Source organism: Mesoplodon bidens (assembly GCF_964165515.1).
Source record: "Mesoplodon bidens genome assembly, chromosome: 4".
In the NCBI taxonomy this organism is placed as follows: domain Eukaryota; kingdom Metazoa; phylum Chordata; class Mammalia; order Artiodactyla; family Ziphiidae; genus Mesoplodon; species Mesoplodon bidens.
The window spans coordinates 153558075-153584736 of NC_138160.1; the positions used below are offsets into that span (position 1 = coordinate 153558075).

At 54.1% G+C, this 26662-nt stretch overlaps 1 protein-coding gene across 3 annotated transcripts; it reads left to right on the forward strand.

The window, feature by feature from the left end:
• Positions 1-10544: 10544 nt before the first annotated feature.
• On the forward strand, positions 10545-25976 carry GRK6 (G protein-coupled receptor kinase 6). 3 transcript variants are annotated; one of them, XM_081233360.1, is made up of 16 exons: positions 10545-10741; positions 14432-14527; positions 15465-15577; positions 15696-15773; positions 16131-16231; positions 16567-16659; positions 16765-16828; positions 16968-17108; positions 17394-17584; positions 18384-18421; positions 18513-18602; positions 19567-19775; positions 19866-20003; positions 23837-23974; positions 24057-24191; positions 24384-25976. In XM_081233360.1, the coding sequence occupies exons 1-16, from the start codon at positions 10690-10692 to the stop codon at positions 24387-24389; spliced, it is 1683 nt and encodes a 560-aa protein (XP_081089486.1). In that variant the 5' UTR covers positions 10545-10689; the 3' UTR covers positions 24390-25976. The 3 variants fall into 3 exon arrangements, with proteins under 3 accessions (XP_081089486.1, XP_081089485.1, XP_081089487.1); XM_081233359.1 differs by having other exon boundaries at positions 24845-25976; XM_081233361.1 differs by lacking the exons at positions 23837-23974; positions 24057-24191; positions 24384-25976 and adding an exon at positions 22786-23462.
• Positions 25977-26662: the final 686 nt, after the last annotated feature.

A 26662-nucleotide genomic window follows, 5' to 3' on the forward strand; every position in this document is an offset into this window, starting at 1 on the left:
AAGACTTCCTGGAACAGAAACACAGCAACAGGACGGCAGGAATAGAGGCACCACTTCAACAACTGTTTTCAAAAGTTGATGTGACAGCTATTGGGACCTCCCTGGTGGTCCAGTGGTAAAGAATCCGCCTTGCAGTGCAGGGGGCGCTGGTTCGATCCCTGGTCAGGGAACTAAGGTCCCACATGCCGCGGAGCAACTAAGCCCGTGCGCCACAATTACTGAAGCTCGCACGCCTCAACTAGAGAGCCCGCGTGCCGCAAACTACAGAGCCCACACGCCCTGCAGCCTGCGTGCCACAACTAGAGAGAGAAAACCTGCACGCCACCACTAGAGAGAAGCCTGTGCACTGCAACGAAGAGCCTGCTCGCTGCGAGGAAATATCCCGCATGCCGCCACTAAGACCTGACACAGCTAAAAAAGAAAATTTTTTAAATTTAAAAACTGATTAAACAAAAAAAGTTGATGGGACAGCTATTAAGACTATGATGAGGGCCATGGTGAGGGACTTCCCTGGTGGTCTAGTGGTTAAGACTCCACACTCCCAATGCAGGGGGCCCGGGTTCGATCCCTGGTCAGGGAACTAGATCCCACATGCCACAACTTGAAAAAAAAAGGGATCCCAGACGCTGCAACAAAGATCCTGTGTGCCACAACTAAGACCCAGTGCAGCCAAATAAATATTTTTTAAAAAGACTGTGATGAAAGTGAAACTGTGAGCTGTATAGATGAGCTCATTAAAACTAAAGCACCTTTGTCAGTTCTTTTTTTTTATAGTATTTTTAAATTTATTTATTTATCTTTGGCTGCGTTGGGTCTTTGTTGCTGTGCATGGGCTTTCTCTAGTTGTGGTGAGTGGGGGCTACTCTTCGTTATGGTGCATGGGCTTCTTGTTGTGGTGGCTTCTCATGTTGCAGAGCAGGGAGTTGTTGTGGCTCATGGGCTCAGTAGTTGTGGCTCGCAGGCTCCAGAGCGCAGGCTCAGTAGCTGTGGTGCATGGGCCTAGTTGCTCCGCGGCATGTGGGATCTTCCCAGACCAGGGCTTGAACCCGTGTCCCCTGCATTGGCAAGCGGATTCTCAACCACTGCACCACCAGGGAAGCCCCCTTTGTCAGTTCTTGATTGGAGTTCTTGAATACGGTCCATGGCCCAGAGCTGGTCCCACGTTGGCTCCTTCCTCCTGATGAGAAGCCAGCTCTCCCTCCAAATGGAAGGGGCCTTTTAATTTATTTTATTTATATTTATTTTGGGCCACGTTGGGTCTTCGTTGCTGAATGTGGGCTTTCTCTAGTTGTGGTGAGCAGGGGCTACTCTTTGTTGCGGTGCGCAGGCTTCTCATTGTGGTGGCTTCACTTGTTGTGGAGCACAGGCTCTAGGTGCATGGGCTTCAGTAGTTGTGGCTCGCGGGCTCTAGAGCACAGGCTCAGTAGTTGTGGCGCATGGGCTTATTTGCTCCACGGCATGTGGGATCTTCCTGGACCAGGGCTTGAACCCATGTCCCCTGCACTGGCAGGCAGATTCTTAACCACTGCACCACCAGGGAAGCCTGGAAGGGGCCTTTTAGACAGGTCTTCACAATGAATAGGGCTTTGCAGGTGGGAAAGGGAGAGAACAGCTTCCAGGCAGAGTGAATAATACTACAACTTCACAGAAACCTGAATGTAGCATATCAGATGAAGAATGTGATGAGCACGGGGTGCTTTGTAGGGAATGTGAGATGAGGCATCCAGTCTGTTGGGACTGGAGATGGACATTCATGGGTATTTGGATTTTCAACATCTATTCCCCCTTCCTCTTCCTCTAGTCTCCCAGTTTCTATTTGGGGTCACCCCTCCCCCATTGTGTGGGGGAAGGGTAATTTCTAGTGATCACCTCCCACTCTGGAAGCCTAATGGACCAGATAACCCTCCCCCTACATTAACATAGTCAGAGGGGCCTAAACGTGGCCAATGGGCACTCTCTCCCAGGACTCTGAATCCTGAACAGGCCACCCAAGGATGGTGAAAAGAGCTGGGGTTGGAAGTCTGCCATTACACCAACTGTGCCCCGACCAGATTGTCCCTGCTACATGACATAAGTCAGGATGCCTTCCAAAAGCCAAGCTTAAGTAGCAAGGAAATTCAAATGCATCATTTCGTATCATTAGAGATCTAGAGTGGAGGGTCTCCAGGAATAGTGCTTTCAGTGGTTTAACAATGTCATCAAGAACCCATGTTCCTTCTTCTTTTTGTTTACTATGGTCCTCAGTGTGCATACCTTCAGGCTGATTCCCTCATGGTCACAAGATGGCTGCCACAGCTCCAAGAATCACGTCTAAACTCCAGTGAAGAGGAACCTTCCCTTCCAGTAGATCTTTCTTAGAAATGAGGAAATCTTCCTCCCAAAAAAATCCCAAGCAGACCTCCCCTCATGGCTCAATGGCCACAACTGGGTTACCAGACACTCCTAAACCAATCTCTGGCAAAGGTAAGGAGATCTCCTGTCTTAGGCCAATCAACCCTGGAGCCAAGTCAGGCTGTGAGGTAAAGTGGCCACGGGAACAGAATTGGGACTCTGCAAAAGAGGAAGGGGAGTGGAATTGGATATTAGGTAGACAACCAAAGTGTCTGCTGTAATTCCTGCTTCCTGATCCTCTAGTGGTCCTTAATTCCTTCTTATTTCCAAGCCTATTCCTTCTAGTTGATGCTATGAACCGCTGAGGGCATTCCCATAAAGTAAATTCCCTTTTGTTTAAGTAGCTAGAGCCATGTTCTGTTGCTTGCAGCCAAGGCCTTTCACTCTCCCTTATCCCTGAAGTCTAACCAGCCTCCAAGTTCTGTTCATTACACTGCCCACATATTTCTCAAATCCCTCCACTTCTCTCCATTCCCACTGCCTCTTTCTTTGACTTCCGTAAAATTAAAGGTATATACAGTGGCGGAACGTAATTTGAGAACCTCTGGTGGACATCTGTCATTTCCCTTCTTTAGCATGCATTCTCCCTTTATCTAGTAAGAGCCCTCAATGTTCCTTTGGGGAGGGGCCCATTTCCCCTTCCATCAAGTGGATATAAGAAAGCTTACCCGATCCCTTAGCTGAGGGTGGAGTGGGCATGTGATCCAGACCTGGTCAATTAGAACACTGCCTCTTTAGGAAAACTCAGGGTGCTAGATCCCTTATTCAAAGAGGAACATTTCTCATATTTGTTCATTCTAGTTTATTTTCATTTAAAATCTTTTAGGTTAAGTTTAAGCTTTTTAAGAGTTAGTTTTGGAAATTGAAACACATTACTAATACTGTAGGAATTGGTGAGGCCTTGACTTAAAACTTTCTTTGTATTGTGATTTCCTTTTGGGTGTATTTTGCTAAATGAAACTTGTTAAATTTTTTTCTTAAAATAAAGAGACTTTTTCACAATGAAAAAAAAACAAACCTGCCTCTTTCTGTCCTCAGTGATTGGTCCAAAATGAACACCTGACCCAAATCAAACCAATGAGAGGCAACCCCAGGATTTTTGCTGGAATCAAGATAGAGGCTTTCTCTTTCTATAAAAGTTGCCATGTTGGTAGGAAGTGAGCTTGAAGCTGCTGGCAGCCATCTTTAGCATCTCAGAAACTGCCTGAGAATAAACACAACACTTTAAAAGCCGAGTCAGAATATGGGAAAGACAAATTTTGAGTGACACCATTTGAGACCTGGGATGCAATGACACTTGAAATCAGAACCACCACCTATACTTTTCAGTTACTTAAACCAATAAATTCCGGTTTTTTACTTAAGCCGGTTTTAGTTGCAACCAAGAGTCCTAACTGATGCAAGCAAGAATTCATGCATCGTTACCAGGAAGTTTCTAAAACAAAACAAAACCGCTAGTGATCAGCTCTGTAAGTCAGTAGCTTAAAGAATAGGAAAACAATGACCTTAGACGCAGGGACTGGAGGGAAAAAAACAGCAACGAACTTCAATCAGGAAACCTTCAAATCCCGTCCTGAACCTCAAATCACTACCAAAACCTCAAATCGCTACCAACCCCTGGCGTGACCATGGGTCAGGGGCTAAGTTTTTCTGAACCTTGACTGCCACGCCTCTTTAGGGAGGGGATGGCACTCACACCATCTGGCAGGCTTGTTGAGATGCTTGAATGGGAATGCATGTGAAAGGGCAGAGCCTGGCATATGGTGGGGCTCAGTCTATAGGAGTTTACAAAGAAACTTTCCCATGTGGACACCCCCCGCCTCAGCAATTTCTACACGCGTGCCCAGTTCCCCCTGAACATCTGGGTCCCTTCCATCAACTGCTTTGGATCAGAGCAGAAAGGCACTATCTCCTCACCCTGGTTTCTGTCTTTCCATACCTGAGGTGTCAGTCTATGGGATGAGAAGGGAGAAACCATCAAGTTCCTGCTCACAGGTTCCTGGATCCACAGACACACACAGACCCCACTCCTCTGTAGCAGAGACTTGGGGGTGTACATTTCAAGAGGTGGCAGAACTGCCTATTCAAAGACAAGTTTAGGGGGTCAGGAGGTACCCAGCCCATCATCTTTCATTCCTCCTCACTCGGTGGCACCATTTTTATCCCAGTCATTCAGGCCACCACCATGGAACATTTGTACAAATGGAAGCCACTCCTTCCTCCAGACCAGTGCTGCCTGTCAGAACTTCTGCAATGATGGAAATATTCTCTACCTGTGTTTTCCAATACAGTAGCCATTAGTCACATGTGGCTATTAAGCACTTGAAAAGTGGCTAGTATGACTGAGGAACTGAATTTTCATTTTATTTAATTTTAATTTGAATAGCCACACGTGGCCAGTGGCTACTGTACTGGACAGTGCAGCTCCACAGTGTGAGAAGAGGGAGAGGTGTATGAAATACTGTTGGAGAGCTACACAGGCCCAGATCAAGTTGGGCCCTGGTAGGCCAAGGGGAAGAGTTTGGGTTTTATTTTTAAGTGTAATGGGAAGTTAGTTATCTACTGCAGCTAATAAGAGATGACAAATTGCTCCCAAATTTAGCGGCTTAAACTACAAACATTTACAGGCATACCTCACTTTATTGCACTTTGAAGATAGTGCAACTGGGGTAGGGTCCACTTCCAAGTTCATTCACAAGACTGTTGGCCTCAGGTCCTTCTTGACTGTTTGCCAGAGACCTCAGTTCTGGCCATGTAGGCCTCCCCATAGAGCAGCTTCCTTGAGGGTGAGCCAGCAAGGGAGTGGAGAAGGCACCTAAAACAGGAGCCACAGCCTTTTAGTAACCTGATCTATGAAGTGACATTTCAACACTTCGGCGGCATTCTTTTCACTAGAAGTGAGTCATTAGGTCCAGTCCATGCTTGAGGAAAGGGGATCACATCAGGGGGTGAATATCAGGAGGGGGGATCATTGGGGTCATCTTAGAGGCTGCCCACCCCAGGAAGCCACCGGGAGGTTCTGAGCAGGAGAGTGACAGGACCTGGTTGATTGTTTCTAAAATAAGCAATAGAGTCACATGATACAAGATTAAAGTCCAAAAGCGTATAAGGGGACTTCCCTGGTGGTCCAATGGTAAAGAATCTGCCTGCCAATGCAGGGGACGTGGGTTCGATCCCTGGTCAGGGAACTAAGATCCCACATGCTGCAGGGCTACTGAGCCCTTGCACCTCAACTAGAGAGCACGCGCGCCACACCTACAGAGCCCACCTGCCCTGGAGCCCGCACGCCACAACTAGAGAGAAGCCCACGCACCACAACAGAAAAAAGATCCTGCATGCTACAACAAAGACCTGACACAGCCAAAAATAAAAATAAAAATAAATAAATAAATACAAATCATTTAAAAAACAAAACAAAACAAAAAACCAAAACAAAGGGTATAAGATGAAAAGCCCCCCTCCAGCCCTGTCCCCAGCCACTTAACTCCCCCTTCCTGTAGGCAACCAATGTTCCCATACCTCATGTGGCCTTCCAGAGGGGGGTCCATGCGTACAGAAGCAGATTCATCTGTGGGAGTTAGTGTTGTTCACTAAATATTTCCAATTCTATTCTCCTTCCAGGCGTATAGTCGTTATTCCAGAATCTATTTCTGTGTAGCAAACCACTCACAACTTAGTGGCATAAAACACCAACTTATTAGGCTGATGGATTTTGTGGGTTGGGAATTCAGGCAGGACACAGCAGGGATGGCTGTCTGCACCACAATGCCAGGGGCCTCAGCTGGGTCTGATGGGAATGCCCGGGAGCTGAAATCACCCAGGGGCTTCTTTGCTCAACTGTCTTGGGCTCTAAGTGGGACAACTGGAAGGCTGGGCTCAGCTGGAACTGTCAACCATAGCAGAGCACCTACCTACACGTGACCAATCTATTCAGTGTGGGCTTATCACAGCACAGCACAGCGGATGAGCCTGAAGGAACATCCTGAGAGAACAAGCATTGCAAGAAACCCAGGCTCCATGGCCTTTTTTTTTTTTTGTGGTACGCGGGTTGTGGCCTCTCCCGTTGCAGAGCACAGGCTCCGAACGCGCAGGCCCAGCGGCCACGGCTCACGGGCCCAGCCGCTCCACGGCACGTGGGATCCTCCCAGACCGGGGCACGAACCCGTGTCCCCTGCATTGGCAGGCGGACTCCCAACCACTGCGCCACCAGGGAAGCCTTTTGTGACCTGGCCTCAGATCTCATGTGTATCACTTCCACTATATTCTACTGATGACGAGAGTCACTAAGGCCAGGCCAGAGGTAAGGACAGGGAAATGAGAGCCCACCTCTTGCTGTGTGGGTGGCAAGGTCACACTGCAGAAATGCCTGTGGGATGGGAGTGTATTGCTACACTCATCTTTGGAAAATACAATCTCCCACAGTAGTGTTGGACCTCCACACCCCTCTCAACTTAGTTGTGGCCATGTGGTTGCCTTAACCAATGAAATGTGAGCAGAAGTGACTTGTGTCACTTTCAGATGCAAGCTTTAAGGGCCATCATATGATTCCCCACATTTCCTTTTACTGCCTGACATTGCAGAAGCGCAGATTGACAGGGAGTCCCTAGCGTCCTGGGTCCCTGAGTGACTACTCCTAGTGGAGCCTCCCCACTTCCCAACAACCTGCACTGGACACAAGGTATACCTGAGAAGTAAACTTTTGTTGCTTTAAGTCACTGAAATTTGGGGATTGTTTGTTACTGCAGCATAACCTAGCCTATCCTGACCTTTTGTATACAACTACTAGCAAAACTTACCCACTGTTCTGCACTTTGTTTTTTTCAATTTTTTAAAGACTTTTAAAATATTTATTTATTTATTTGGCTGCGCCAGGTCTTAGTTGCGGCATGCAGGACCTTTTAGTTGAGGCATGCGGGATCTAGTTCCCTGATCAGGGATTGAACCCAGGCCCCCTGCATTGGGAGCACAGAGTCTTAGCTACTGGACCACCAGAGAAGTCCCACTTTTTTTATTTAACAATATATCTTGGAGATTGTTTATATCAGTACATGAAGAGCACCCCCACAGTTTTTTTTTAAAGCTATATAGTATTCCTGTACAGGAAAGGACCAAATTTTACTTAACTAGTCCCTATTAAGGACAATTAGTACATTTGGTGTTTTTGGACGATGCTGCAGTGAACAACCTTGAACATTCATTTCTTATTTTGCTTGAATGCAATTATATTTGTAGGATAAACCCTAGAAGTGCATATGTCAGACGAATGGTGGCAGACTTCCCTTTTAAAAAGGATCACTTTGGTCATAGCTAGAGAACGGGTTGAAGAGTCAGAACCCAAGAGTTGTGTGTGGTACCATACCCTCCTCACCCCATATCAATCACCAAGTCTTATTCATTCGAGCTCTATGATAGCTCTCAATCTGGCCACTTGTCTGCACCCACTGGCCACCGCCCCAGCACAGTGCATTATTCCTCTCTCCAATGATTCCTATTAAAAGGGCCTCCCACCTGTCTTACTCAGGATACTTGGCTCTAAACAATGAAGCTGACTGTGGGTAACTTAGGCAGACAAAGAACTGATTGGATGCTCTTGGGTGCTTGCTGAATTCCCCTACCCCAGGAAGGGCCTGGCTCGACCACCTCCCCCTCTTCTTCCACTGCCACCATAATGAACCCTAAATGGTCCTCTGATGTCTTATGTTAATCACTTGCTTTGGATTTCAAAGACCTGCTTGCAAACATTGGAAACGCTCCAGGTACCAGGGACCTTAGAGAGGAAATTCTGCCTCCTCTCTGATTTCCCTAGTGAAAAGCAGGGCCTGCTTCTGCATTTTATAGGTTACCTCCCAAAGGGGAGGGGTGTTCAGATGTTGGGCGTCAAAACAATCAGTGTTTACAAGTCAGCCTAGGCCCCTCTCTCCCCACCCTTCACCCCACCCCTAGCACAGTGTGGCTGAGTCAGCAAATATGATCACACTACTCCCTGGTTTAGCACACCCTGGACAGCTCCCCACTACGCTCAAAATGATGTCCAGACTCCTTACCTAGCTTCCAAGAACCTCCCTGATCCAGGCCTCTTCAAGGCCTCCCCATGCACACCCCAATGTGTACCTGAAACTCTAGTTCAATGCTCTGCCCTCAGGTGCCAAATGCATGAGCCCTTAACCACCTTCCTCTACAGAACTCTGAACATATGCTGGTCCTCTAGCCAGAGGCTCTTTCCCTCCCACTCCAGTTACCTCTGAAACCTGCACATTCTCACTTAACTCTCAGGTCTCACTTAGACACAACACCCTTCACTGGGTGAGGTACCTGCCCTTTGTCCTACTGACCACTGGGTTTCCTTCCTTCAAAGTACTTTTCTTTATTCCCCAAAGTATCCTAGATCCATGCGCTTTTCTCCATCTCCACTGCCACCTTCTCAGTCCAAGAAACCATCCTCTCTCTCCTGGAATTCAGTAGGCTCCCAACTGCTCACTCTGCTTCCACTCTTGGCCCCCTGAAAGTCTACTAGCTAGAGTGATCTTTTAAAAGTATAAGTCAGGAACTTCCCTGGCGGTCCAGTGGTTAAGACTCCGTGCTCCCAATGCAGGGGGTGCGGGTTCAATCCCTGGTCGGGGAACTAAGATCCCACATGCCACATGGCCTAAAAATAAAATAAAATAAAAGTATAAATCATCCTTTCAAAGGTTCCACATTTCATTTAAGAAAAACAAACAAACTCCTCTCCGTGGTTTACAAAGCCTTTCAGGATCTACCTAGAATCCCTGCTCCTTCAACTCATCTCAGACTTTGGGCCCTGAAGCTACACAGGCCTTCTTCCTGTTCCTTGAACATACCAAACTTACTCTAGGCTCAAAGCTTTGCACTTGCTGTTGCCTCTGCTTGAAACTCTGTTCCCCAAGATCTTTGTGTGGTTGGACCTGCTCAAATGTCACACCCTGAGACCATTTCTCCTATTTTGTCTTAATGTCTTAATAGCACTTGTCACTCCCTCAGACCACCCCATTTATTTGTTTACACATAGGATTACCATATTTATCCCCCTTCTAGCAGGTAGGCAGAGAGATTGACTATCTTGCTGGCACTACTGTATACCCTAGCACCTGGCCCAGTGCCTGGCACAAAGTGCATGCTCTGTATTTTTGGATGAATGAATGGATAAGAATCAGAGAAGCCTAGTTGAATCGGACTCTGCCTTACCCGCAAGTTTGGGCAAGCCTCCGTTTCCTGGTGTGCGAAGTGAGGGTGGAGGGGGTAGGATGTTGAGCTAGAAGGTATTGATTAGCTGTAAAATTTCGGCCTTGTTTTCTCCCTAGTCCTAGGCCTGCAGCCCTCCACTGGACCTCAGCTCCCCACCTATATAATGGGTGTGAGCTCATTCCCTACGTCTTGGGGTGGTAGCGCTGCCTTATAAGGCGGCAGAGGCCGAGGGCGGACAAGGCCGTGTGGGTGGAGAGAAATCACAACATCCGGCTGTGGGGGCGGGGCGGGGCTGGGGCGCCCGCGGTGGCCGGCCTGGAGGCCTGGGAGCAGCTCGGGAAGCCGGCACCCTCCTGTGGGCCTCTCCCTGCTAACGATGTGCGCCCTCCAGGATGGGCCGGCCCAAAGGAATACGGCTGGATATACGGCCCGAACTTGCTTGAGGCCGGCCTCAGGAGGCCCAGGATACCAAGCGCATCCCCTACAAACCCTGGGCAAGCCAAGGCGAGCCAAAAGGACCCGGCCCACACCCACATCAAATGGCCCAATCAGAGTGCAAAGCTGAGAATGACTGACGCTTCCTTCATCCAATCAAATACCCGGGATCCGGGGCGTGACCCAGAGGACCCACCTCTTTTGTCCCAGCGGAGGGCTCGGCCCTAATTGGCAGTTTGGTATCCTACGAAGGCCCAGAAATTCGAACGTAGGGGCTGAACCCCACCGCAGACCAACCAGGAAGAGGTGACGTTTTAAGTCCCGCCCCCTGTTCCTTTGAACGAATTCCTGGCTCTGGGGGCGGGGGATGATGAAGAGGCTGTCTAATGGGAAGACGGCGCGGCGAGCGCTCTCCCGGTTATTGGCTGAGTAAAGTAAACAGAGGGCGGGCCGGGGCGGGGCGTGCCGGTGCCGGGGTGGCCCCCGGGAGGGGGCGCAGAGTGCTCGGCGGGCGGCGGCGGCCGGGGAGGCCCGGGAGGCCGCGGCGCGGTCACTGCGAGCCGAGCCGAGCCGAGCCGCGCCGATCGCCATCCGGCCCCGGCTCCCTCGCGCAATCCCGGCCGGTGGCGCGGCCCGGCGGGCCCGGCGGCGCCGCAGCCCATGGAGCTCGAGAACATCGTAGCGAACACGGTGCTACTCAAGGCCCGGGAAGGTGAGTCTGTTGGGTGAGGAGAACGCGGGCGCGCGGCCTCAGAGCTCGACCGGGTGCCTCAGCCGCCCGACCCCCTAGGGCAGCTCGCTCCGTGCCCCTCACCTCGCGCAGACACGAGCCCTTCCGGCCTGTGGTCCTCTTCCTCCGCACCTGCCCCCCGGGAGCTGGAGCCCAGCAAGGGGTGGGGGTCAGGCCGCCGCCCGCGCGGCGAGGGGGTGGGGTCGTGGTGAGGGGGTGAGAGGAGGAGAGAAGAAGGAAGAGGGAAGGGTGGGACCCCAGCCCCGGGAGAGCCTCTCTGAGCCCTCTCCCAGGTGAGAGGTAAGAAGATGCCCCAGGAAGGGGAAGGGGCAGCCCACACCCCACGTGCCGGGGCCCAGACTCCGGCGCCCAGCCTGGGCCGGCACAAAGTTGGTGCAGGGTAAAAGGTTTGGAAAATAAATTAACGGAGGCTCTGCGGTAGCACAGCCTATGCGAGGTGGGGAAAGTGCTGGTCATATATGCTACCAGCATGACTGCCACTTGCTCGGTGCCTCAGGACACTGGGGACAGAGGTGAATGGGTCACAGTTTTTGCCCTCGGGACTAGTGGGGCAGATGGGCACAGAAAAAACTGGAAGCTGAGTTTTGAAGGAAGGGAGGCATGCCAGGCTGGTAGGACTGTTCAGTGCAAGGCCTGGCAGAGGGAGCCTGTCTTGTGAACCTAGTGTTGCTGAGCTCCTCAGACATTACCAGGCACCTGCTCTATGAGGATCCTGGGGATGCATAGGGACCAGACTTGGTCCTCACTGCCTTGCGGTCAGTCTGCCCCTCACCTGCCACTGTTCACCTCAGTAACATAATCACCGAACGCCTACTCTGTGCCCTGTCCTGTCCAGGGTGCCAGGGACCAGCAGAGAAGACACTTCTATTTGGAACTCTAGGGCAGGGAGGTCAGGACTCTTTGCTGGGCTTTCAGGCTGAAAAAGACATCTGCTTCGCCTTTCTGACCTATTTTACAGGTGGGAAACTGAGGCTTAGATCAGTGACTAGCCCCCAGGACACACAGTGAGACTGGTTGACTCCCGCCTAGGGCACAGGATGTCCCCAATGCAGTCTGTAGGAAACCCAGAGGAACCCCCAGCTGGCACAGCATCTGGTGCCCCCTGCCTGCCCAGTGCATGTTGACCCTGGGGAAGTGCTGCCTGGAAATGGGCATGGCAGTCTGGGTCCTCAGTGCCCAGAGCCTTCCTTATCTCCTGTCCGTTATCGAGTCCTGGGGCTAGGCCTTCCTCCCAGCCTCTGGGGGCATCTGCCGATTCTGTTCTGCCTCGTCATCCAGCCATCCAGGGAGGAGGGGTGGGGAGAGCCTGGCCAGGCCTCCCTTCCTAGGGCTGTAGCCAGTTCAGGCCTCAGGCCTGCTGAGAACACTGCCTTGCCTGACCAGAGAATATGGGCACCTTCTGATAGGCTTCCTCAGGCCATGGGTGAGGCATAGGGGGTTATGGCCAGACTGAGACCAACGCCTTCACTGGAGAATCCTTACTCCAACCTGGCTCTGTCCCTCTCACCTGGGTGGCTCTAGACAAGTCTCTTCTCTCTGAACTTCAGTAACTCTTTCTGTGGGATGGTTGAGGGTGGGACCTAAAAACTAAAGGAAATCCCAGTTGTCACTGAGTTCTGAACCCTGGTCTGTAGATTGAGTGCATTGGAATCCCTTCATGAGCTGGCTGACAGCTTGGACCCCAGGCCTTTGCCAGCTTTCCAAGTAATTTGAGGCCCTGAGTGATTTGGGATTTCATGTATTCAGTTGACACCTGATGCCAGGCATGTTTGCAGTGGGAGAAGAGCTTGGGTTGTGGTCCTAGGGAGCTGGGTTCGAGTCCTGACTCTGGGACCTCCAGCCTTCGTAATCTTGGACCAATTGACTCCTCATTTCAGGGCCTCGGTTTTCTCATAAAATTGGGCCAGGTCTGGAAGAATTGCTATGAGGATGAAGTGGGACAGCACTGGAGGTGTGAACCCTCACTTAGTCCTCCTTCCTTTCCCAGGCCCCCAGAGGCACGGGGAGGGGACCAGGCTGGGGTGGGGAGGAGCCCCACTGACTCTGGTGGCAGTTCCAGGACAGGATATTTGCATGTGACTCTGCTGCTGCCTTGATGTGGCTGGGAGGAGGGAGAGGAGGAAGTAAGTGATGGGGGTAGCAGGCGGATGGAGGGGTGGGGGAGGAGTTCCCCTTCTGGGGAGGCCTTGCCCTGGGTTGGGGGGTGGGGGTCTGTTGCTCACTCACAGTGGAGCAATGACCGTGGGGTATGCTGGGTGCAGGCTGCAGGAGGGCTGCTAGCAGGTTTCCCAATGGGTTACCCTACAGCACTTCCTCTTCCAGGCAGCTTAGGTCAGGGAGCCTATTGGAGGACCCAGCCTTGCCCTCTCCCTAGACGGTGGCTCCTCCTGCACCACCTGCCGTCAGCCAGGCCAGATGGAAACAAGGCTGGGTAAACCATAGGGGAAACTGAGGCCAGGCAAGGGATAGTGGTGGCCTGAGGTTGCCACTGAGTTGTTGGAGCTGGGACCCACCTCTTGCCACAGCTCTACTGGGTACTGGACACAGACTCTCCTGGTCACCATCACAATACCTCTGGAGATGGCTCTGGACCTGGAGTACACATGGAGAAATTGAGGTTCCTAGAGAGCAAGTGATGGGCCTGAAGTGTAAAGTGGAGATTCAAACCCAGGTCTGTAAGATTCCAAGACTCAGGCTCCTTCCACCATTTTCAACCTCATGGCCCACAGGCCACATCTAGCTAGATCTCTTAACATGTTTTATTTATTGGGCTGCAGTGGGTTTTTTTAAATATAGCAACCAATATTTCATGTAACAGTCCAGAGTCTCAGCTGATTGTGAAAAGTCAGAAGAGCTGGCCACACTGGGCCAGCATTCCTGCCTAGTAACAGTCAAGCAGTCAGCCGTGGTTGTGCTGCAGCTGCCCCTGTTTGAAGCGGCACGCCGGGTCCAGTTCCCACACTCCTCACCACTCCCTGTTGTCTACCGTCTGGCCCACATTTACTGTACCTGTCTGGCTCTGTAGGCATTTGAGCTGCTACCCTGGTCTCAGCAGCTACAGATGAGGGGTCAGCTAGGTAAAATGAGGCAGGTAGCAGGACCAGGAAAGCAGGGGTAGGGATCCTGAGTGCCAACCCTCCTGCCACCACTTTGCTTGCGTCTCTGATAGCTCTGATGCAGGGCCCCGTAATAGGGGCCTGGAGCCTACCTGGTGACCCAGGCTGCCCTCTGCCTCTGGCATCCCTCAGGCATGTTCCACATGTCCTGGAACATCTCCTTTCTGGGCCTTGACTTACACAGTCCCCACCACTATCGTGTACTTCTCTTGCTTCGCCTGGGAAACTCCTACCTGGTAGGAAGAAGCTGAGGCCTGCCAAAGCTACCTGGAAACCCCACTCTCCCCCAGTGGCCTGGCCTCATGCCCCTCTTGGCTCTTCCAGCCCAGAAGCCCCTAGCAGGAGGGCCTAGGGGCCCATGTGTGTCCTGGAACCCAGCGAGGGCATGTTGCAGCATGCGGAAGGAAGGCCCGAGGTGCCTCCCAGAGTGGACTGGGCCTAGGCTGGGCCCTGAAGGCCTCTGGATTGCACTGAGGGTGGAGGGGAGGCACAGCAGTGGCGGGACTCGAGACCCAGCACCTGTTTGCTTCCACAGGTGGTGGCGGGAATCGCAAAGGCAAAAGCAAGAAATGGCGTCAGATGCTGCAGTTCCCTCATATCAGCCAGTGCGAAGAGCTGCGGCTCAGCCTTGGTGAGACCTGGGTAGAGGCGGGGGGTGGGGTGGAGAGGTGAGAGGGTCCTGCTGGTGCCAGGCGGGCCTCCCCCGAAACCTTGCCTCAGGGTGGAGGGGCAGGGTTGGGGGTTTTGGGGAGCAGAGACATTGAGGCCGCGCCACCAACCCAGTTTCAGTTCCTGGGCTTGGGCTGGGTGGAGGGCAGAGAGCACATAGGACAGCAGCGGGTGATTGGGGTAGGCGTGGGGAGGAGGACGGGGTCAGATTGGGGGTGATCTGAGGGAAGCAGCGGAAGGGAGGGCCAGGCCTTGGGCGAGCAGGGCGAGCAGGATGGAGCGGAGGGCGCTTCGGGGGCTGGAGTCAGCCCTCACTGACTGCCCGGGGAGCCCCATGCCTGTGCTCAGCCCCACCCAGCCTGGCCCTGCGGGTGCCCCGCAAAACCTTGATGATAAGGGCCAGGCCCCCTCTGAAGGCCTGCACGTGGGCTAGGAGTACACCATGGCTGTTTCCACCGCCGGGAAGGAGGCCTAGCCTCGAGCTCCCCGGAAGCCACAGCTTCCTCCCACACTTTCGCCAGGCAGTCAGCAGGTGTGGGCTGGGCCCAAGCCGGGCCGGAACCTCACAGACCACACCCAACCCCAACTGTGACGTATGCAAGTGGTGTGAACCAGGAGACAGCGGCCGGAAGTGAGGACCCCGGCTCTGGAGCCACACTCCTGGCTGTGTGACCTTGGGCTAATTACTTATCCTCTCTGGGCCTCGGAGTCCCAAGCTATGTTGGCAGTAACAGTAATGCCACCTCAGTGCTGTGGTGAGGGTTCTAAAGGAGACAATGGCTGCCATACTGCAGGGCTGGAAGCTGTTGTTAGGGCCCCGGGCCTGGTAGTGTGGACAGGAGTGCCCTGCCGGCGGGCTCCAGGTCCAGAAATCCAACAGCTCCCACCCCTGCCTGCAGAGTGTGACTACCACAGCCTGTGCGAGCGGCAGCCCATCGGGCGCCTGCTGTTCCGAGAGTTCTGCGCCACGAGGCCCGAGCTGACCCGCTGCATTGCCTTCCTGGACGGGGTGGTGAGTGCAGCCCAGCCCAACACCAAGGGTGGGCAGAGGTCCCGGGCCACATGTGTCCCATCTCCCCACACCTGTTGCTGTACCCAAATCCCAAGCTTCTCTGCCTCCCACCCCGCAGGCTGAGTATGAAGTGACCCCTGATGAGAAGCGGAAGGAGTGTGGGCGGCGGCTAATGCAGAATTTTCTGAGCCACACGGTGAGTGAGCACTGATGGAGGGATGGTGGCAGCGGGTGGAGTGCAGTGATGGGGAGAGGACTGACCACAGCTCAGGCAGAGAGTGCCCTGGAGCTGCTCCAGGCTCACCAGGCAGCACTGTGGGCATGGAGCCCAGGAGGGTGGGCTGGGGCTCTGGACCCTGCAGCCTGCCAGCAGCTGTGCTTCACCCTGCCTCAAGGGGAGCAACAGAAACCAAGTTCAGCAACTGGGCAGGCTGGCGCACCTCCGGCCCATAGCCACCCCAGCACAGGCCCGAGGTCTCTGCCATCTCTGCCCTGGGAGTGGGTGGCTGGCCAAGGGAGCCCCTGCACTGACCTGTCTGTGGCTTGTCCCTAGGGTCCCGACCTCATCCCTGAGGTCCCCCGGCAACTGGTGACTAACTGTGCCCAGCGGCTGGAGCAGGGGCCCTGCAAAGACCTCTTCCAGGAGCTCACCCGGTAAGCCTCTCCCTGCCCATAGGCTGAGAATCGTGTCCTGACGGGGGGGCTTCTGTGGACCCAGAAGGCTGTGAACAGTTCAGCAGGTGGTGAGGGAGCTCAGCCTCTGACCGCAGCCTTGCGCCGGCTCTGTGACCTTGGGCAGGTTGCCTCCCCTCTCTGTAGCATCTTGGGCTTCAGCCAGGATGCATGTCTCCCACCTAGGTGGGTTAGCAAGAGGGTTGGCTGAGGATGCTGCCTTTCAGGCTGAGCATACCCATAACAGGGGGCGTGGCCCATCAAGCCAAGAACTTGGGGTGTCAGGGGCTGACCAGTGGGCTGGGTCTTCTCGATAGGCTGACCCACGAGTACCTGAGTGTGGCCCCTTTTGCCGACTACCTCGACAGCATCTACTTCAACCGTTTCCTGCAGTGGAAGTGGCTCGAAAGGTGAGCTCCTTGAAGGCTGGGCCGGGCTGGGCCGGGTTGTGGGGGCTCTCATGGGCGTCAGGCCCCTGATCAGCTAGTGTTTGATTCCCAACCCCTTGTCCACAGGCAGCCAGTGACCAAAAACACCTTCAGGCAGTACCGAGTCCTGGGCAAAGGTGGCTTTGGGGAGGTGAGTGGCCAGGCCAGAGCCCAGCAGAGTGCAGAGGTGGGGTAGGGTGGACCCTGACAAGCCCCTTCCCCCTTTGAGCCCCTGTACCCCCAGGAAGGGCACAGCTGGTCCCCATTTGCCCCATCTACCCTGGCTACAGGTATGTGCCTGCCAGGTGCGGGCAACAGGCAAGATGTACGCCTGCAAGAAGCTGGAGAAGAAGCGGATCAAGAAGCGGAAAGGGGAGGCCATGGCCCTCAATGAGAAGCAGATCCTGGAGAAAGTGAACAGTAGGTTTGTAGTAAGTACAGACCGGAGACCCTTCCCTTTCCCCTGGCCATGCCTGCTCTCCCCACTCGCTGGACTAAGATCTCTTCCCTCCCATGGGCCCCCTCTAGGCACGACTGCCTCCCCTGCCCTCAGAGATGCCTGGGAAGGGTGGGTTTGGGGAATTGACACCTAGCCTAGGGAGCAGGCTGGGCCCCAGGGAGTGGTACTAAGAAGGATTTTTCGGGCGGCTGGCACCAGCCCCGCCACCAGGTGGCCCACGGCCCCTGCTTCAGGACTCGGGCCCTCTTGGTCACAGGTGAGCTTGGCCTACGCCTATGAGACCAAGGACGCGCTGTGCCTGGTGCTGACGCTGATGAATGGAGGCGACCTCAAGTTCCACATCTACCACATGGGCCAGGCTGGCTTCCCTGAGACTCGGGCCGTCTTCTACGCGGCGGAGATCTGCTGCGGCCTGGAGGACCTGCACCGGGAACGCATCGTGTACAGGTGCAGGGGTGTGGCCCTCCTGGCCAGGGGCCGCAACTGGGCTTGGGTGGAGGCTGCAGAGAGATGTTGGTGTGCTGGGGCTGTCACTGCAGGCACAAGTCTGTCTGGGCTCTGGCTGGGGGCTCCACACTCACCCACACTAGGCAGACTTGAGAGGCTCAGAACCCAGGCTCTGGGGTCTGGTTGACCATGTGTGAATCCAGGCATTGTCACCCCTCTCTCACTCTGTGACCTTGGCCACTCAGCTCCCTGCTCACAACACCATTTTCTTTCCTGGGAAGCAAAGACTATAATTCCTGCCTCTCAGGTTGTTGTAGGGAATGAGTGAGATAATGCTGTAAAGTACATAGAACTTGCTAGTGGAGATCTCCTCTTACTACTATTACTGGTGATGATTTCATTTGAGCCTCACAACGGCTCCATGAGGAGATGGATGAGTAGCCTCGTTTGACAGATGGAAAAGGTAGAGTCAGCCACCAGAGTGGAGGGAGAGTGGAAGCCCCTTGACACTAGAGGTGGACAAAGCTGCTGGTGATGTCTGGGAAGCTTCCCTCTGAGTGGGAACTGCCTTCCACTAGCCTAGCGAGTCCCAGGAGTCCTGGCTGCATAGATCCTTCATCTGCTCCCTCAGGTTGGGGCTGCTGCCAGGGCAGGCAGGGCTGTCTGTCCTCTGGCAACAAAAGGCTCCCACACCCTGCTGCACATCCCATCCCAGGGGGTGAGCGAGCTAGGAAGGGTGGCCCTGTCTGGCTGCTGGGCAAACTGAGCAGCATCTGATCCTGCCCTTCTCTCCCCACAGGGACCTAAAGCCAGAGAACATCCTACTAGATGACCACGGTGGGTGAGGGGCCACAAAGGGTGGGAGAGGCATGGGGGAGGTCTGGCCCACCTGCCTTACGGGCCTCCCTGCTTCTCCACCCACATTCAGGTCACATCCGCATCTCCGACCTGGGGCTGGCAGTGCACGTACCTGAGGGCCAGACGATCAAAGGCCGTGTGGGCACTGTGGGCTACATGGGTGAGTCTCCCTTCACCCTGGCCCGCCAGCCTCCTGGGTCCTCTCTCTGTCTTGGGCCCAGTCCCACCACCCCTGTTGGGAAGCCTCCTGTACCTCAAGGAATAGAAAGAGCTGATGTTCTTCTTTTATAGATGAGGAGACCAAGACTCAGCCAGGGCCCCACACACTGTGAATCCACAGCGTTCACTCACTACATATTCATTGAGCTCCTCCTACTGTCTGGGCCTACAGGTGGCTACCAGTGAAAGACAAGGGCCTCATCCTGTTTCCATGGCCCCGGCTCTCCACTCCCGAGACCTGCCCATGCTAGAAGTGGGAGTGCCCATCTGTGGCGGAGGCCAAGATGTGGCCCCAAATTCCCCTTGGGACCACGTGACACAGTAGACAGAGCCCCAGCTATGGGCTCCACCTCTTCCCTGTTATGTGTCCTCGGGCCAGACATTCTGCTTCTCCCAGCCTCACTTTCCCTGACTGTAAAGTGATCATCACCTACTCCCAGGGTTGCCTTGAAGGTGAAAAGAGGCAGGCAGTAGGTATCCAGCAAATGAGTTGCTGCCTTCTTTCCTCTCTTTGATATTAAATCTAGAGGTTGCAAACTGGCAGCCACACTAGGCCTAATTTGGCCTGCATCTGTGTTTAAATCAAATTGTTTTTCAAACAATTTGAGTTGATCGCCAACATTTGATAACCCAGACGACTTCATGTTAAAAATACAGATTTCTGACTTCTCTTGAAAAATCAGAAGACGTGGCCCCCTGCAGGGCCATACCAGCTCCCTTTGATGGGATGTGTGCTCTCCTACTCACCTCAGTCCCCACCGGACTGCTGATGGTGCCTGCCTGGGTGGTGCCAGTGGGTGTTTGAGCTGGTTACCCTATCTTGACATGCATGCTGGGCATTCCTGAGGCCCCAGGGCTCAATTCCACCTCCTGTCCCATCTTAACTCCTGTGTTGTCCCTCCCAGCCCCAGAGGTGGTGAAGAACGAACGGTACACATTCAGCCCAGACTGGTGGGCGCTAGGCTGCCTCCTGTACGAGATGATCGCAGGCCAGTCACCCTTCCAGCAGAGAAAAAAGAAGATCAAGCGGGAGGAGGTGGAGCGGCTGGTAAAGGAGGTGCCCGAGGAGTACTCCGAGCACTTTTCCCCGCAGGCCCGCTCGCTCTGCTCCCAGGTATAGCAGCCAGCAGGAGGCCCTACCGGCCAGGGCTGGGGCTGGGGGCGCCTCTCCCGGGGCTACCCTGACCACCCTGCCTTGCCGTAGCTCCTCTGCAAGGACCCTGCCGAGCGCCTGGGGTGTGGGGGGGGCGGTGCCCGCGAGGTGAAGGAGCACCCCCTCTTCAAGAAGCTGAACTTCAAGCGGCTGGGAGCCGGCATGCTAGAACCACCCTTCAAGCCTGATGTGAGTGCTGCCCACGCCTGCCAAGGGCAGGGCCAAGCCCTGGCTGGGGGGCAGGGGTGGGCGGGAAGGGTTGGGGCTCTTGGAGGATTGGTTGGGACACCCTCATTGCAAGTGTTAGAAAACTCAAGTGGGTTAACCAACAAAACAGAATTCACCGGGCTCAGAGAAATGAAAAGCTGTGGGAGAGGCCTTGCTTTTGGCCTACCCAATCCAGGGCTTCAGCAGTGTTGGAGGAATTTGTCTTCCTCTGACCACTACTGGTCAGTGTGCAGGCTTCTCTTTCAGGCAGCTGTCCCCAGGGTGTGGCAGGCCTACATCTTAACAGCTCAGCCACCCTAGAAGACAGAGAGTGCCTCTTGCCCAATAATTTCAAAAGAAGTCCGAAAAGGAAAAGCAAGGCCTGAGGCTGATGCTCATTGCCTGATTGCCCAGAGACCCCTCAGCAGCCACACCTGGATCCTATACCCACCTGAGCCACTGCCAGTGGTGGGAGGTCGGTTTCCCAAAGGAAAACCAAGATGCCTTGCCAGCAGGGGAAAGGGCCACTGGGCTGGCAAAACATCTACTGCCCACTACACCTGGCAATGCTGACCTCCCGTCTGGGAGCAGGACACTCCCCTCTGCAGAGTCTCACTCATTTACTGAGCATCTCAGGGGGTCAGGCATCCTCCTGGCAGAAGCATCCTCGAGTCATCAAATTCTAAGTGGGAGAAGCCCAACTCAAACTTACGCCCAACGTGGAGCTTATTGGTTCATTTGGCCAGAAAGTCCCAGAGTAGGGCCAACATCAGGGTTTCATACCGAGTTGTCAGGACTCCATCTCTTGGCTCTGCTGCAGCCTGTTGACTGTTCTCCCACTGAATTCAGGTTTCTCTGTATAAAGTCATAGGGAAGGTTCTGATTGGCCAAGATTAGATCATGTGCTTGCCCCCTCTCATGTGTTAGAGGACTGGGACCTGTGATTGACAGTTCACCAGGAACACGGGGGAGGAAGGTAGGTGATGGGCAGGCCAGGTTGGTGGCTGTCAACCACACATGTGATTGTTTACACATTCAACAAATATCTGAGTGCCCATATGTGCCAGACCTCAGAATTAATAGAGTCAACAGGACCCAGTCCTCCCTTCATGTTCTAGTGGGAAGACACAGCAAAATAAACCAGTAAGTGAAAAAAGAGTGGTGGGGTGGTGAGAGTATTTCTAGACAGGATGGTCTCTGAGGAGCTGTTGGTTAAGTAGAAGCCTAAAATACGTGAAGGACAGAGCTGTACCAGGATTTGGGGCGTGAGCATTCCAGGGAGAAGGAGCAGCCAGGCATTAAGATCCTGGTGCAGGGACCAGCCATGAGAGGTGGAACAGCAGTGGAGGCCAGTGTGGCTGGCACGAGCACGTGCAGGGAATGTGGAGCAGGAATGTGAGGTGGGGGTGTGGGCCACAGAGCAGGGGAGCAGGAACGGGAGTGGGAGGCCACCTAGCGGGCTGCTGCTTCTGCAGAACTGCATCTTGTAGGTAGGTGGGTCTCACCAGCAACCCACGGTTTTAGCCTTGCTGTGGGCAGCTGAACTGAGAGCCTGACTTCCGGCAGCCTGCCTTAGGGCTGGCCCTGCCACTCGAGTTTACTCCTCCTTCCCTGCACATCAACCTTGAAAATCAGTGCCCTGGAGTTTAACTTTTTTTAGAAGCAGCAGATGAAAAATGTGCTTGATGATGATATAGTTTTTCACAGCTTTATTGAGTTCACATACCATACAACTCACTCCTTGAAAGGATATAATTAAATGGCTTCTAGCATAGTCAGGTTGTGCAACCATCACCGCAAGCAATTTTAGAACATTTTCATCACGCCTCCCCCCAAAGTACCCCATACTCATTAGCAGTCATTCCCCATTCTCCCCTCCCCTGGCCCTTGGCATCCACTAATCGACTTTTTGTGTGTGTGTGTGTCTGCGTTGTGTCTTCGTTGCTGTGCGCGGGCTTTCTCTAGTTGCGGCGAGCGGGGGCTACTCTTTGATGTGGTGCATGGGCTTCTCATTGCGGTGGCTTCTCTTGTTGCGGAGCACAGGCTCTAGGCATGTGGGCTTCAGTAGTTGTGGTGCAGGGGCTTCGCTGTTTCACGGCGTGCGGGATCTTCCCGGAACAGGGCTTGAGCCCGTGTTCCCTGCATTGGCAGCCGGATCCTTAACCACTGCGCCACCAGGGAAGTCCTTACTAATCTACTTTATGTCTCTCTATATTTGCCTATTCTGGACATTTCATATTAATGGGATTACATAATATGTGGTCCTTTGTGACTGGCTTTTTGCACTTTGCATAATGTTTTCAGGGTTCACCGATGTAGCATTTATTGGTCCTGCATTCCTTTTTTATGACTGAATAATATTCCATTGTACGAATATGCCACATTTCGTTTGTTCATCAGTTGATTGACGTTAGGGTTGTTTCCACTTTGGGGCTATGATGAATAATGCTGTTTTGAGCATTCACATACAAGTTTTTGTGGGGACATATGTTTTCATTCCTCTGGGACATACACCTAGAAGTTGAATGCTGGCTTATATGGTAACGCTATGTTTAACCTTTTGGGGGAACTGCCAGACTTTTCCAAAAAGCAGCTGTATGGTTTTACATGGTGATATTTTGACATCCTTAACAGTGGGACTTAGAAAAAAATGTAACGATGAAAAAAGAAGTGGCCTTCTGGAGTGAGGTGGGCTCCTGGCAGAGGGCTGGGGGTGCAGGGAGGTGGGATGAATGTTCTAATCCTTTGGTTGGCTGTGAAGCAGAAGGGCATGGAATATGCCATTGGACATCCCAGGACAGAGGACCTATCAGCTCCAGGCCCCGCATGGAGTACCCAGCTGAGATTCAGTCTGCGCTGCCCTCACCAGTTGCACCTAGACAGCTGTATACAGGTGGAGGGGGGTGCCTGTTACTGATTCCGTATGGCACTGTGGGGGCTGTTTGGCCACCGTGGGTCAGCTCTGCAGCCTTGTCAGGCAGTGAACAGTGAGGGATAATGAGCCCCAGTTTAGAGGGGAACTTGGGCCTCAGAGAGAAGGGACTGCCATGCTCAGGAAGTGCATGGGGCACTTGTGTTTTGTTTTGTTTTGGAAGTATAGTAGATTTACAATGCTGTGTATTAGTTTCTGGTGTACAGCAAAGTGATTCAGATATGTACATGTATGAATGTATATATGTGTATATGTGTGTGTATCCATATTCTTTTTCAGATTCTTTTCCATTGTAGTTTATTACAAGGGATTGAATATGGTTCCCCATGCTATACAGTAGGACCGTGCTGTTTATCTATTTTATATATTGTAAAATATATCTGCTAATCCCAAACTCCTTATTTATCCTCCCGCCTTCCTCTTTGATAACCATGAGTTTGTTTTCTATGTCTGTGAGTCTGTTTCTGTTTTGTAAATAAGTTCATTTGTATCATTTTTTTAGATTCCACATAAAAGTGATGTCATGTTAAATATATTTGTCTTTGTACAACTTACTTCACTTGGTATGATCATCTCTGGGTCCATCCATGTTGCTGCACATGGCATTCTTTCATTCTTTTTTATGGCTGAGTAATATTCCACTGTACATTATTTATATGCGTATGCCACATCTTCTTTACCCACTCACCTGTGGATGGACACTTAGGTTGCTTCCATGTCGTGGCCATTGTAAATAGAGCTGCTGTGAACACTGGGGGCACCTGCAAACCAGGAAGCTGCAAGGGTCAGGGCAAACCCAGCCCCAGCTCAGGGTTGAGCTGTCCTCCTGTCGAGGAGGGGTGTGTGTGGTGTTCCTGTCTAACCACTGCCTCTGTCCCCCCAGCCCCAGGCCATTTACTGCAAGGATGTTCTGGATATCGAACAGTTCTCCACAGTTAAGGGTGTGGAGCTGGAGGCCACTGACCAGGACTTCTACCAGAAATTTGCCACGGGCAGTGTGTCCATCCCCTGGCAGAACGAGGTGGGGACCTGCCCAGCTGACGGGGTGGGCTCCAGAGGGGCGCCCCTGGGGTCAGTACTCACAGCTGCCTGTCCTGCGGCAGATGGTGGAGACCGAGTGCTTCCAGGAGCTGAATGTCTTCGGGCTGGATGGCTCGGTTCCCCCAGACCTGGACTGGAAGGGCCAGCCGCCTGCACCCCCAAAGAAGGGACTGCTGCAGAGGCTCTTCAGTCGCCAGGTAACCCCCAGCAGTGTCCTGCCTGGGTCCCCCGCCTGGCTCCAGGGGACGGTGGGTGGGAGGCGGAGCCGGTGCCTGCGTGCGCGGGGAGTAGGCGTCCTCCAGCCGTGTCAGCGGTGCCCAGGGTCTCTGGCCTCGTTCCCGCCTGTCCCCCTCCCCCGGCTGGGCTCACGGCCTCTTTTCTCTTTCCAGAGGTGAGCAGTGTGGGCTCCCCATGGGTTGGCCTTGCTGCCCGGCCTTGGGGAGCCACAGACAGCCCTTCCGTGGCAGAGGCGAGATGTGGGCGAAAGAAGTCCGGTGCCCGCTCCCTACCTCCCCCTCCCCACTGCTTCCGTGCCCAGCACCTGCAAGCTGCTAGCCTTGCTTAGCCATCCGTCTCCCCACGCCCCACCTCCAGCGGCCCCAGGGGAGAGGGCCCTGGCAGAGCCTGGGATCCGCCTGGGCCTCCTTACTTCAGCCTGTTGCCGGCAGCCTGTGCACTGATGTCCACACATGTCTGGCCTGAGCTGCTGCTCTGGGCCCCTCGTGGGGAGCCCCCGCTCCTTGGAGCACGGAGCTCCTGGTCGCCCTGGCAGGGCCGGCCCAGGTGACGGCCCTGGTGGCTAACTGCGCCCGCTGTGCCTCTCTCCCTCCGTGTCTTCCCCGCCCTCCAGGACTGCTGTGGGAACTGCAGCGACAGTGAGGAAGAGCTTCCCGCCCGCCTCGAGCTCCCCACCCGCCTCTAGCCCCCAACCTGAGGCCCCGCCGGGCGGCTGGCGGTAGCAGCTACTCCAAGCACTGTTTACAGTTTTGCACAGTGGTCTTCCCCATTGTCCACTCAAGCTGTGGCCTGGGGAACACAGCCGGAGCTGTCCCCAGTGCCCTCTGCCCCTCAGCCCCTGGTCTGGCTGAGTTTGGCAAGGCCTGGACTGTCCCTGGGACAAAGGTGCGTCCCTTCAGCTCTTGTCTGTGGAGCTCGGGGCTTTCTGTATTTATGTCTTTGTACGAATGTATATAGCAACCAGAGCGTTCTTAAGACCCACCCTGGAGCTGGCAGAGGGGCTCCTGCCACACTCCAGGCACCTCAGGCCCAGCTCAGACGGGCGGGGTTGGGCCAGGCCAGGCCCCTGGGCCCCCAGCACTGTGCTTGCCACCGCCGACCTCTGAGTGAGACTCGTGCCTGCCCCTGCCACCCTGGGCTTAGGCCGCCACCTCTGGGGCCCAATACTGTTCCTTCTCAGCACCTGTCAGAGCTGGATCTGGGACCTCTGTGTCCCCTAGGCCTGTGCCAAAGTGTGACCAGAGATTGGGCTGACCCTGGGACCCCTCAGTCCACTGCCCAGGCTGTCCCAGATGGGTCTGCCTCTGCCTTCCAACTCCCAGGTCACCTCGTCCCTTGTGCTGGGCCCTGTCCTGAAGACACCTCGTGCAGAAACACCCCAGCCCAGGCCAGGGGAAGGGTAGGGGTGGGGGTGTCCCTGGCCAACCCTCAAACATTCCAGACTCCCCTCATAACAGACACATGTGCCCAGCAATAATCCACCCCTCCCTGTGTGTGTGCGCGTGTGCGTGTGCATGTGTGTGTGTGTGTGTGTGTGTGAAGGGGGCAGGCAAGGCTGTGGGCCTGCGCCCCAGGCCCCAGCCCTGGCCCTTCCCGGACTGTGATGGCCATCCTGGTCCCAGTGTTAGGGTAGCGTGGGATTACAGGGTCCCAGTTTTTCCATATTTAAAGCCAATTTTTATTACCCATTTTGTCCAATATAAGCTGCCACATGTCTCTGTGAATACAGTCCGAGCACAAACCTGGCCAGCTGCCCCTGCCTGCCTCTTTCTTGCCCCTGGTGGTCCAGGGGTCTTCCTGCTTCCCTGGCCCTGCTGGAAGTGGAAAGAGATTGGAAGTGGGGATAGTGGGGGCTGCCCTTCCAGCAAGGCCCAAGGACCCCCGGGGCCGATCTTGGGGTAGCCTCTCCAGGCAGCCAGGCTTTGGTGGCCTTTGGGCCCAGCAGCTTCCTCAACAGGTTGAGGACTGAAGAGAAGAAGCCTTGGGTCCCCACTAGGTATGGGTCTAGCTCTGGAACCACTAGGGTGTGGGCCTGTGCTGGAGAGGCAGGCTCAGCCGGCAGTATCCCCTCCGAGGCCAAGGTGGCCTGGCCGCCGCTTGTGGGTTTGGAACGGCCTGGGGAGTAAGGTGGGAGCTGCTGTTAGGAACACCTGCCCAGTCTGTCTTACCTGGACACCTGCCAGTTAGGAGCACCTGCCCAGTCTGTCTTACCTGGACACCTGCTGTGTGATTTGCCCGGGGCCAGTACACATGTGTTAGAGCCATTCCTCTGCTTTGCCTTTGAAGCAGGAAATGTGGCTGGGCAGAGATAGACACTGGTGATGCTGGAAGTTAGGCTGTGGCAGAGGTGGGTGGAGACCAGCCATGTGGCCGTCAGGGAGGATTCTCTGAAGGTAGCAGCTGAGCCAGGTCTTGAAGGAGACATTCACCT